This window comes from Candoia aspera, chromosome 7, assembly GCF_035149785.1.
Source record: "Candoia aspera isolate rCanAsp1 chromosome 7, rCanAsp1.hap2, whole genome shotgun sequence".
In the NCBI taxonomy this organism is placed as follows: domain Eukaryota; kingdom Metazoa; phylum Chordata; class Lepidosauria; order Squamata; family Boidae; genus Candoia; species Candoia aspera.
Window position 1 is genome coordinate 41,919,830 of NC_086159.1, and position 12,544 is coordinate 41,932,373.

At 42.2% G+C, this 12,544-nt stretch overlaps 1 protein-coding gene across 1 annotated transcript in view; it reads right to left on the reverse strand.

The window, feature by feature from the left end:
• OTOGL (otogelin like) overlaps nt 1-12,544 on the reverse strand; it is a 104,527-nt gene that overhangs the window by 43,106 nt on the left and 48,877 nt on the right. Inside the window, exons 27-28 of the mRNA XM_063309336.1 lie at nt 1,885-2,019; nt 477-623 (exon numbers count right to left, since the gene is read on the reverse strand). Coding sequence (XP_063165406.1) covers nt 477-623; nt 1,885-2,019 — 282 coding nt within the window. The remainder of the gene's footprint in view (nt 1-476; nt 624-1,884; nt 2,020-12,544) is intronic.

Sequence of the window (12,544 nt, forward strand, 5' to 3'; positions counted from 1 at the left end):
AATTTATAAATCTATATTCTGTAGAAAATATTTGCAACTGTTTTCCTTATGGGGAGAAAAACACCTCCTTCCCAGCTTGTGATTCAGTTTTTTCCTCTCTCATCTGAGGATAATATGATCAAGTGATCATATAACACTATAAGCCATGAATATGCAGCAATTCCAGGCACAATAGAGAATATTTTTTAGCCTAAGAGAATAAGAATGTAAAGCCTACATTTTCTTGAAACCAAATTTCTGTATCCATTTCTGACACGTTGAGGAACTTTTGGAACCTATGGTGTATTAGACCAAAAAGAATGTATTTTTCATCGAGCACTTGGTAATATAAAAGATACTTTGCAAATTATTATAAACTTATGTTAATTAAATCAAGCATCATTCAAGAATGAATAGAATAAACTATTCTATTCATGTTTGTAGAATAGTCACCCTGTTTCCTATTGTTACTGTGACTTAGCTTCATACTGATTCACCTTCCATCGAGCTCCAACTTTGATATGCATTGTTGTCTTTCTGTCCCACAGTACTGTGAAATCCTGCTCTGGAAAATGTATTGCTATGTAATATCCAGCTTTCCAAACTTCATACTTGGAGTTGTCTCCATGTCTCCTTAGCATCCTCTATAAATAAATAGATACTTGTAAGATACTACTGATGTTGCATGGGAAATTAACTCACAACATTGACGATGTATATATATTTAGATTAAGAATAAAGTATATTTTTGCATGCCCTCTTTCTGCTTTGGCCATACCCAATTTGCCCTTTGTCCTATCTACATCAATCTGTCAACATAAGACCCTCACATAGCTCTCAATCCAAGGAAGCCTGTAAACCTTTCCTTTCTTTATTTTGACCCTCACAGTTACTGTACTTTTTTGACATTCTTGTCCTATGGTAAACACTTCTTTGCAATGCAACGTAATTATAACATGTTAAACATTCCATGACCACAGTCCAAATAATAATCAAATATTAATGTTCATTAAGGTTTTTGCCTTTCAAAGGAAGTGACACAACCCACTCTCAAACCACAGAGTGAAGCAATTTAAATTGAAAGAAGTTTCAAAAGATTTCTGTGATACATCATACAGATGACCTGCTACTTTCAGAACAGGTATGCAAACTCTTGGCTATACATGACAGACTTATTTGCATCATAGTTTGAATAAGGACCTACTGAAAACTACAGATCAGTAGCTGGAAAACATGAGAGCATAGTGAATTGAAATCTTTAGCATATTGAACTGATACAATAAAATTACCACAGCAGAAGTATATGTAAAACTAGATCCCTAATCTGTTAATTCTTAGTTTGACTGAACTTTTAATGGCTGCTGATTATGAAGAATTTTAGTAGGATTGACTTTCTCATATAACTGGAAAACTCTGGGGAAAAAATGCTGTTTTTCCTATCACCAAAATATTAATGTTTAGTTCTTTGTTGAAACACAAACCACAAGAAACTGGGAGAAAAACCTTAACATTTCCCCTAACCTACCACCACTGCCATTTTTTTAAAGCTTTCTTTCTGTTTAATTAAGTTTAATTTTGTGTTGTCTGGTGAAGCTGCCATTCTTCTCCCAGAAACCCAGTGGCTCCTTATTAAATGGAAGGAGAGAAGAATTTGGCCCCAGAGAGGTTCTGTGATACCAAGTATAATGAGGATTGTAAAGAAGCCGATGAAGAAAAGAAATAAGAAGATATTCCGTTTTATTGTTATAAAAGAGCATGTGTTTTATATATGTTTCCTTAATCTAGCTGATTATCTTATAATTCTGCTTACATCATGTTGTATATATGGTTGGTGTAAACTAAGCAGCATTTTAATAATCAATTGGGATTCAGTGAATAACTTTAAAAAGGGGAAATTAAACTTACCTGTATGTCTAAGGATTCACTGAAAAAAATTTCAGAGTCTCCAATAGTTAGCAACACATCTTTTGAACAAACAATGTCATTATCGAAGCACTTCTTATTCTGGACAATTAGAGACAAGTTTGAACTGTCAACACTCTGTGAAGGAGAAATAATTGTTATGCACAAACATAGTGACAGATCACTGCAACATCTACATAAGGAATTTGTCAGGCAGTACATTCCCTTAACTGGACTACAACTGCCTTGGGATGTTTTCTGGGTTAACTTGAGTTAATGCTGTTCTAAATCAAGTGATGTCAGGTTGACCTAGCTATAAACCTTGATCAGCCAGATTGCAAAGAAATAAATGTTACCCACTGAGTTCCATACTGTATAAGGGACCCATGTTTTACTGAAGCCGGAATGAGGTGAAACCAAATCACTTCGAGCATGAAAATATTATTTCTGTCTTGAAGATAGAGTTAATCACATTTTCTCCTTTAAGGATGTTTTCTAAGGCAAATTTACAAATGTATAATCAGACTTATCAGGACAGTGATCTTCCCTCTTTTCAGAGCTTGCTGACCATGAAACTTTTTAGCGTGGCCTGAACGCTCTAAAAAAACTTCAGTAGCTCAGTCTGTCCCAGAATGAGCAAACCTGCTTGAAAGTTAAGGTGGGGTCTGAAATTAGGATTTCCTGACTTACAGACTGTTATCTATCTATCTGTCTATCTATCTATCTATTTATATATATATATATATATATATATATATAGAGAGAGAGAGAGAGAGAGAGAGAGAGAGAGAGATTGTGTGTAAGGAGTCTGAGCTACTTGTGTTACCATATATTTCATGTACGGTGTTTCTTTGCCATTTATTTTTATTAGAAATTTAAAATCACCTCTTGGGACATTTTTTTCAACATACAGAATGCTTACTTACAAGGAAGAAGCACAGAAAGAATATGTTACTTTCAAAACAGGAAGAATCTGAGGAAAAAAATGGCACTATTAATTGGCCTTATAGGTTTGAAGTTTTAAACGAAAGTGCATGATTTGGTCAACACTCTCAATTGAATTGGTTCTTCATATGTTTATACATTTGTTCCTGCAGCCTAAAATGGGACATCCCTCAGAAAGTTTTAGTATTTTATTCTGCTAACTATTTAAACAATTTGAAATCAAATATGTAGTTAGTGGAATTAATTCATTATAGATTTGATTTTTATTATAAAAGTATAAAAAGAAGAAAACTATTTGATTTTTCTTTTATTTATTAATTTCACATGTTGATATGCAAACTTGAAAACAGAGCTTTCCAAGGGAAGATTGTATTAAAATTGCCATATAAAAATCTAGGCTATACTTTATTAAACATTACACACACACACACAGTAAAACCATGAGCAGCAGGCAAAATAGCTTCATTGAAGCCTTTAAAATAGTAAGCTATTGATATAAGGAAGGAGAATAAAAAGATCTTTGCTAGGTGTTCCATGTATCTTGCTGTAGGTGGCATTACATGTAATGATTGCCCCAGCCCAAATACTCAGACTCACAAGAGGCTGCTATATGAAATCTGATTTATTAAGGAACTTAGGACAAATACAGAGAAAGCTGAGAATGAGCAAAAGCGCGCCAAATACAAACTTAAACCCTTGGTGCAAACGTATCCCGCCTCCCTCGTAACAGCCCCGCCCATCACAGGTGCTAGCAATCATCAGAGTTGCTAGCCTGGGAAAGTAACCTTGAACACAGTAGATAATGCAAATACATTCCAGAGCAAAGCCAAAAGATAAAGACTCCCATCCTCCCGAGAAAGATGAAACACGCATCCAGCTAATGACATGCGAAACGTTACGATGTATCAAAGACATTGAAACGGCGAACATGACATACCGCCTCCCCAAAAATACACCTAGGGACCCGGCTTAGTGGGATAAGCGGAGTGGAAACGGGCCACTAGGACAGGAGAAGCCACATCTGGTGCAGCGACCCACTCCGGATGAGGGAAATGCTTCCAGCGAACTAAGTATTGCAGAGTATTGCGAAGGCGTCTAGAATCTAAAATTTCTTTAACTTCAAAGTGTTGCTGACCGTCAATCATGATGGGGGTTGGAGGTGGAGGTTGGTGATGCCAGCGGTCAGAATGAATAGTCGGTTTGAGCAAACTGCAATGAAAAACAGGGTGTAAGCGTTTGAGATTATGAGGCAAGTCAAGTTTAAAAGTCACAGGGTTAATTTGAGCGGTAATGGGGAAAGGACCCACAAATTTAGGGGCTAGTTTCTTAGAAGGTTGTGAGGACTTAATGAACTTAGTGGAAAGGTAGACCGAGTCTCCGACTTGAAACGCCAGCTGAGGAGCACGCTTCTGATCAGCATAATGTTTGTAATCCAATTGTGCATCAGCTAATGCCTTTTGAATCACTGGCCAGGAGTCTGCTAGTTGCGTTGCCCAATCACCCGGGGTGGTTGAGCCGGCTGGAGGTTGCGGTAAATCCGGGATAGGTACAAAGTCTCTGCCTTGGGCAACACGAAAAGGGGTTTGACTGGTGCTTTGATGAACCGCATTGTTGTAAGCCACTTCTGCAAAAGGGAGGAGGTCTACTCAGTTGTCCTGCTGGTAATTCACAAAAGCTCGAAGGTACTGCTCCAGAGTAGAATTTAAAGCCCCTGTGGCCCCGTCCGTTTGTGGATGCCACGCCGTGGATAGGGCTTGCTTCGTTCCTAAGAGTTTGAGGAACGCCCGCCAAAATTGCGAAGTAAATTGTGTGCCCCTGTCCGAAATCAAGTGGGATGGACATCCGTGTAACCTGTACACGTGTACTAGAAAGAGGCGAGCCAATTGACGTGCCGACGGAATGGACACGCAAGGAATGAAGTGGGCTTGTTTTGAGAAATAGTCTTTGACCACCCAAATGACAGTCTTGCATTGACTGGGTGGTAATTCAACAATAAAGTCCATGGAAATTTCATCCCATGGGCAAGATGGGGCAGCCACCGGCTGCAGCAGCCCCTGAGGCTTCCCCCCCTTGCGCTTAGACATCGCACAAACAGTGCAGGAGGCAATGTAGTCCTTGACATCTTTGCGTAATGTGGGCCACCAGAACTGCCTCCAAACGAGGTGTAGGGTTTTCACAAACCCGAAGTGACCTGCTAGTTTGTCATTGTGCGAACGTAATAACACCTCTTTTCTTAGGCTTTCAGGGACATAGAGGCGGTTGGATTTCCAAGCGAAGCCTTGGGCAAAAGTAACATTGTCTTTATTTGCCAGCAGCCAAGTATCTGTTTTCAGCTCTTTTAGAAACTTTTGTTGCAACTGGGAAGGAATTGACAAAGCGGTCAGTTGGGCGGCGTCTGCAGCGGGTGGCTGCTGCGCGCGTGTTTGGCTACGCGTCACAGCCTGCATACCTAATTGGGGCGCCGTCCACAGGGTGCTAACCACTTCTGGTGCTGCCCCAGAGTCTTGAGGTTGCCTTGACAATGCATCAGCCAGGAAATTCTCTTTCCCCGGAATAAACTTCAATTGAACGTTGAACCGATTAAAAAATTGAGCCCAACGGACTTGTTTTGGGCTCAGTTTTCGAGGGGTGCTAAGAGCCTCCAAATTTTTATGGTCAGTCCACACCTCAAAGGGATGATTCGCCCCCTCTAACAGATGCCGCCAAGCTTCTAATGCGGCTTTTACTGCGAATGCCTCTTTCTCCCATACATGCCAACGCCGCTCAGTCTCGGAGAATTTGCGGGACAGGTAGGCACATGGCTTGAGGCATCCTGTCCCGTCTTGTTGCATCAACAATGCCCCAATGGAATAATCGGAGGCATCAGCCTGAACCACAAAAGGTTTCGAGGGATCGGGGTGTTGCAAAATGGGTTCTTTGATAAAAGCTGCCTTGAGCCGCTCAAACACCGTTTGACAAGTAGGCGTCCAGCGCAACAGCGCCCCTGAATTCTTTACTCTTCGAGTGTCTCCCAAACCCTTGGTTTGGAGCAATTCGGTTAGTGGCAAGGCAATTTCAGCGAATCCCCTTATGAATAATCTGTAGTAGTTACTGAACCCCAGGAAACTTTGAAGTTGCCTGCGGGTGCGGGGACTTTCCCAGTCCATGATAGCTTGCACCTTAGCAGGGTCCATTTCAATGCCTTTATCCGAAATTCTATACCCCAAATAGTCAATTTGCGTCTGGTGAAAGGCACATTTAGACAGTTTGGCATACAATTCTGCTGATCTGAGTTTACTCAGCACCCTTTTTACCAGAGAGACATGTTCTTCCATGGTTTCAGTATAAATCAATACATCATCCAAATACACCAATACCCCCTTAAACAGATGCTCATGCAGTACTTCATTGATCAATTGCATAAATACCCCAGGGGCCCCGGCCAGACCAAAAGGTAACACCTTATACTGGAATGCACCCAACGGGCAATTGAAGGCAGTTTTCCACTCATCGCCCTCCTTGATTCGTACCCGATAATAGGCTTCTCTTAAATCGAGTTTAGAGAAGATTTTTCCCTTAGCCAGATGTGACAACATGTCCTTGATCAATGGCAGGGGATATTTATTGGAAATTGAGATGGCATTTAATCCGCGGAAATCGGTACAAAGTCACAATGTCCCATCCTTTTTGGGGCGGAAGAGGACCAGCGCCCCCACCGGTGAATTCGCTGGCTCAATGAATCCACGCGCCAAATTTTTGTCCACAAAGTCTCTCAACAGAGTTAGTTCCTTTTGCGTCATGGAATAAATCTTTGGCTTGGGCAATTGGGTGTTGGGCACCAGCTCAATGGCACAATCCGTTTTACGATGAGGGGGCAATTGATCCGCTTCCTTTTCGCCAAACACATCAGCAAACATCCGGTACTCTGGCGGCAAGCCTTCCAGAGGAGGGGCCGGGCAATGCGGAGTCGCAGCTGCCGCAACCCCCACCATCTCCTCTGGGGTACCCTTCCCTTCTGTCGCTTGGTAAAACCCATCCCTAAACATGATAGTCCAGTAGACCCAGTTTATTTGGGGATTTTGCTGAACCAACCAGGGCACCCCCAACACCACCAGGGGACCCCCTACCAGAGCCACGACAAAAGACAAACCTTCCCGGTGGCTGCCCAGCTGCAAGGCTACCCGCCCTGTGAAATGGGTGACCGGCTTGCCCCCTGCCATGGACCCATCCAGCTGTGTAAAGGCGATGGGTCGCTGTAAAGGGAAAGTGGGTAGCTCCAGAGCCGCTACCACATCAGGGTGCATTAGACACCTGGAACACCCCGAATCGATCATGGCCCATACTTCTACAGTCTTGGATCGGGAGCCCAACTTCAACTTCACCGTGAGAATGCGGTAACTGCCACTCACCGATGAAGGCTCGCGCCCTTCTTCCACCACCTGCCCTGCGGCGCCCTTTAAAGCAGGTGGCTGGCGTTTCCCGCCGGCTGCAGTAGTTCGGGCTCACCCTCATCCTCGTAGAACATCACATTGTCTCCCTCGCTTTCAGCCACCGCTGCTTTCTGCTTCCTCGGCAGGGAAGGGGACTTCGTCGGCGGCTTGCCAAGCCGTTCCTCTCCCTTTGCCTTCGGGCACGCCACCACTCGATGCCCCTCCTTACCACATCGCAGACACTGGCCTTTTGCATACCGCTTCTCTCGCTCCTCGTCCCAGGGTCGTTGCCTGGGTCGCCCCCCGGTGCTCGGTGGGCGACTGGGCTTCGCCTCCCACCCCGATTTGGCAGTCCTTCAATGGGCGAAGATCTCATGGGCATGCTCAGCCCTTCCCGCCAGCTGGATCCACTCGTACAGCGTATATGGGTCATCTCTCCCCAAGGACCAGCGCAGCACCTCTGTGTTCAGGCCATCCTTGAATAACTCGATGATGGTGGCTTGGGACCAGTCATCCACCTTCCCAGCAAGCGCATTGAACTCTAGCGCGTAATCAGCCACGGATCTCGACCCCTGCTTAAGTTCTTTCAGAGCTCACTTTGCCCTCTCTTTCGCCAGGGGATCCTCAAAGTGTTGCCTCAACGCCCAGAGGAACTCGTTGAATTTCTCCAGTTCAGGCGCTTCCGACTGGCACATCTGGACATACCAGTCTGCCGCCCTCCCTTTCAGTTTGGTGGCAATGGTGATGATCTTTGCCTTTTCCGATTGAAAAAGCGACCCCCATTCCTCCATGTAGGCTTTAGCATTCGTCAGGAAAAATGAGAGTTTGGTCGGATCCCCATCAAACTTGACAGGGAAGTCTCTCATCCCGCCCCCCGCTGGGCTGCGCCCCGCCACCGGGGCCACAGGGGTTTGCGCTTCCCAGGCTAGTGGCGGCGCGGGGCCCGGCGGCGGCTGCACAGGCAATGATGCTATTTCCATCTGGACCATCTGGTCCCCCTCGCGCATCTGCGCCGTCCGTCTCCACTCCGGGGACTGCCCATGGGACGAAGGGGTCGAATGCCGTTGGCTGGAGCCTTCCCGGGTTTCTCTCAACGAGGTCACGTCTAGACTCAGCTGCTTCAGTATGGTTTCCAACGAGTCCATTTTTGACTCCAGCACCCGGATACGATCCGGGGTGGGGGAGCCTTCTTTGGGCTGCACCTGAACCACTGTGGGGGATAATGGGTACCTCTGCCTCCAGGATGGGCCCCCCGCCACCGAGACATCCCCTTGGGTCTCATCCCAGGTGACCAGCTCACCCGGGGAGGTTACGGTAGTCTCCGGGGCAGTTTTCATGCCCCCGGCTTCACCCTCCGACTCGGAGCTCGCCTCTTCTAGGATGGCTGACAGCTCCCCCACTTGGGACGGTCGGTCGGGTCGCCTCACGGTCGAGTCCAGCTCCCCTTCTTCCATCATCACGATGTCGGGTTCGGTCATTGCTGGCGCTCTCCCTCACAGGGTTAGACAACTTGCCTTTTCCTGGACAGGGGCCAGCAGAGTTGGGATCTTAGATTCTCAGCTTTATGTAATGATTGCCCCAGCCCAAATACTCAGACTCACAAGAGGCTGCTATATGAAATCTGATTTATTAAGGAACTTAGGACAAATACAGAGAAAGCTGAGAATGAGCAAAAGCGCGCCAAATACAAACTTAAACCCTTGGTGCAAACGTATCCCGCCTCCCTCGTAACAGCCCCGCCCGTCACAGGTGCTAGCAATCGTCAGAGTTGCTAGCCTGGGAAAGTAACCTTGAACACAGTAGATAATGCAAATACATTCCAGAGCAAAGCCAAAAGATAAAGACTCCCATCCTCCCAAGAAAGATGAAACACGCATCCAGCTAATGACATGCGAAACGTTACGATGTATCAAAGACATTGAAACGGCGAACATGACAACATGGCTGGGGCTACCATTATTCCCAGGCAGCCCCTAACTGCACATTAACATGGGAGAGAAGCACCTCCAGTGATGCCTTTAGTGCATTGGTAAGAATATATGGGAAGAGGCATGACTTCAGTTACTATAGGCCTAAGTTCTGAAAGGCTGTAGTATCAGCATCTGAAATGAAGTAGAAACAAACTTTTGGCAACTGTGAAAGAAGATGATGATGATAATGATGATGATGATCATGATGATCATGATGATCATGATCATGATGATATTGTAGTAGTAGTAGTAGTGGTGGTGGTAAGAGGCCTTAGATGGGGATCTCCATTTTATCACCTCAACAACTTCCAATGAAATAATCTGGACTGACAGAGAATGACTGGTCCAAAGTTGACCAGTGGGCTTATATGGCTGATCAGAGATTTAAATCTGGATCTGCCCTAAGGTTTTTCCATTATTTTATATGTGGTAGTTATACACTGCTTTTTACAAATGTCACTGAAGTATTAACATTTTTAAAGAAAGAAAATATGGAAGAAACAACAATGTATTAAATGTTAAAATGGTATTGAAACAGCATGTAAAAAATTGCCACAAAGTATTTTAAAGGGCCAAATTAAAGTAGTCAGCCCCCATTAACATACACATACAGCATGGAATACAGTGTTTAATGTCAACGTGTCTGTTCATGAATCAATTCATCTAGCAGACTACCCAACCAGACTTCCAGTCAGCCTTACAAGCCATAAGATTTGATCATTTAGCCCACAGTCAGTCACACTAATCCATAAAGTTGTTTGCTTTCAACTTAGTGTGATAATCTACATATTATGGGTTAATCTTAAATGCCAACAGCCATTGTAACATATTAAACAAACCCATGGTTAAGCATTCTGTAGAACCATGGCTATGCTAGCTGTCAGCAACCTTTCAAACTCTCAGGCAGAAATCTTTCTAATGTAGTTGCTTTAAGTGCAGAGGCTGGGGACAGAATCTCTGTGTAAAATATTCTATACTACTGAGCAAAACTCCTTTCCTGAGTTTGTAGACTGGCTCATTGCTATGACAAAGGAGAAAAATGTTTTTCCGTGACTGAAAAGGGACTTCCCTGTCCCCCTAATCTTACTTGATACAGCCCCAGAGATGAATAATGAAATGCTATTTTTATATCATAAGTTATGTAATCATTGATTCAGAGGTATATTTTCCTTTTAAGGCAAAATACAAAAAAAGAAGTACTATGATCTGTCATGTGAAGCCAATTTGCAGTGATAGGAAACAAAAACAAAAATATTTCCTTGCTTCTTATAAGCCTATCTTCTATCTTTCCATTAAACTACCAAAACAAGACTGCTCTAACTTTGTACCAGTTTCTTTGTAACAGCATGGTGTTGCTAAGCAACAGGGAAACAGGCCAAAAAATCCAGGCAAGTTACCAGAATGGGCTTGCATTTCCAACATGAAGTATATCATAGCTCAATAAAACAATTATTCTGTCTGAATGTATTCAAAAACATAAGCTTAACTGCGGGTCTTAAAATCATTAACAGTTAGCTGTATTAATGTATAATTTAATTAATATAATATGTTTAAATATTGCATCTTGTAAAATTAATCCATGAAACAAAGAGCAGCAGCTTCAGCTACTAATAAAACTACTGAAAAAAAAAATCTGGAAACAATACAAAAAAGTTCCATCCAATCTCTTTTTTGCTCTGTAAATTGGGAAGAAGGAAATATTTAACTGGACACCATGGTGTTTCTTGTTGCCTCATGAGCCATGTGGAGATCATCAATAGAAATTCCAACACTACCTCTCTAATAATACTGCATCCTCAGCATGGATTGCCAGTGGCTTCATTATAGGCAAAATGAAAAAATTATTCCTAATATTTCATGCTAAAATACATTTTTACACAACAGGATCCCAGGACAGGCCATAACAAATTCCAAATTTGAATGCAATATTAGAAATCAAAACATTTAACATATCAGTACAAAAAACCTACATTGATTGACATTATTCAGCATTGGTATAAAAATACAATTATCTAATGTTATCACCTGTAGTTTCAACAATGAAATTACTTTCTTTCTTCCATACTAAAAATATTATCTGTTTAAATATCTTGGACAAATAAAAACATTTTGACTTAACACCTTTATGTGGAATTCTGACATAATAAAGGACAGACTGACTTAGAATCAAGAAGAGTATAGCATTGTCTGGACATATTTCCCTCAGGAAGGCAATCCAAAATTGGAATGCCACCGTAGAGAGGTCTCTATTTTTGTACATACATAGTATACATTCCCAATTTACAGAACTATGACTGGGACATCCTCAGATTTAGTATGCAAGCAGGATGGAATAAAAAGATTTTCTCTCCTTGGGTAATGAGCAGTTGTCTATATCATAGGGTAGGAGCTAATGGAAATACTGCTGCGGGGACTGGATGGCTGAATCGTTATAGATACATAAAGAGCAGTTTCTGTAAATACATAGTATAAATAAATTACATAACTGTTTATTGAAGGTATATTTTCTGTTTACCTGCCAAATGTCCTGAGTAAACCTTTCAATAAGTAGAACAAAAGGGGCATTTAACTTCTATAAAAATTGTAGTACAAAGGATGGTGCTACTTCTCTTTGATTTCAGTTAAAATCTATTATGAATGGCGCAAATGCAGCTTTTGAAGAACATACTCATAGTAAACAGTTCACTTTTGTATCATTTACTTCGTTCTGTTCTACTAAGAATCAGTTTTGTTGTTTTATTGGATTACATTACAGCAATCCGTTCCTAATTAAAAACATGATAGTACAAAGATTAAGTTCTGGGAATGCTTGGGTATCAATTTTCGAGTAATACAAACTCTAACAATGTTTTACTGTGAGTATCTACAGCAAAACAGGAGAAAATGCCATTCTCCTCCTACAGGGTGCTGAAAAGTCACTTAAGAAATACGTCCTGTGCTCCATTATGAATAGATCAATGAATCTGTTTTCATAAATATTTTATTTTGTTGCCATCTAAAGCATAATGAGAACTAGAGAAGGGGAGAAATGGATATAATTTATAGTTTAAAACATTCTGACATTTATTTTATATACTTTTTAAATGTGCCAGATGCATTTATTATTATTTTATGGAACAAGTTTGATGCTTCTATCCCTTGGTAGTAGCACACAGTTCTATATGAATTTACATGGAAGAAAGTTCAAAGAACTCTACAGGAATTCCTGATATACAGTACAGTTCTATGGATCTGACTCAGAATTAAGCTCTACTTATTTGGGGGTAAGGATCACAAATTAGTTAAAAGAAAATTCAGTACAGGATTCAAAGGGCTGTTGTCTATTTTTACAACAAAAAA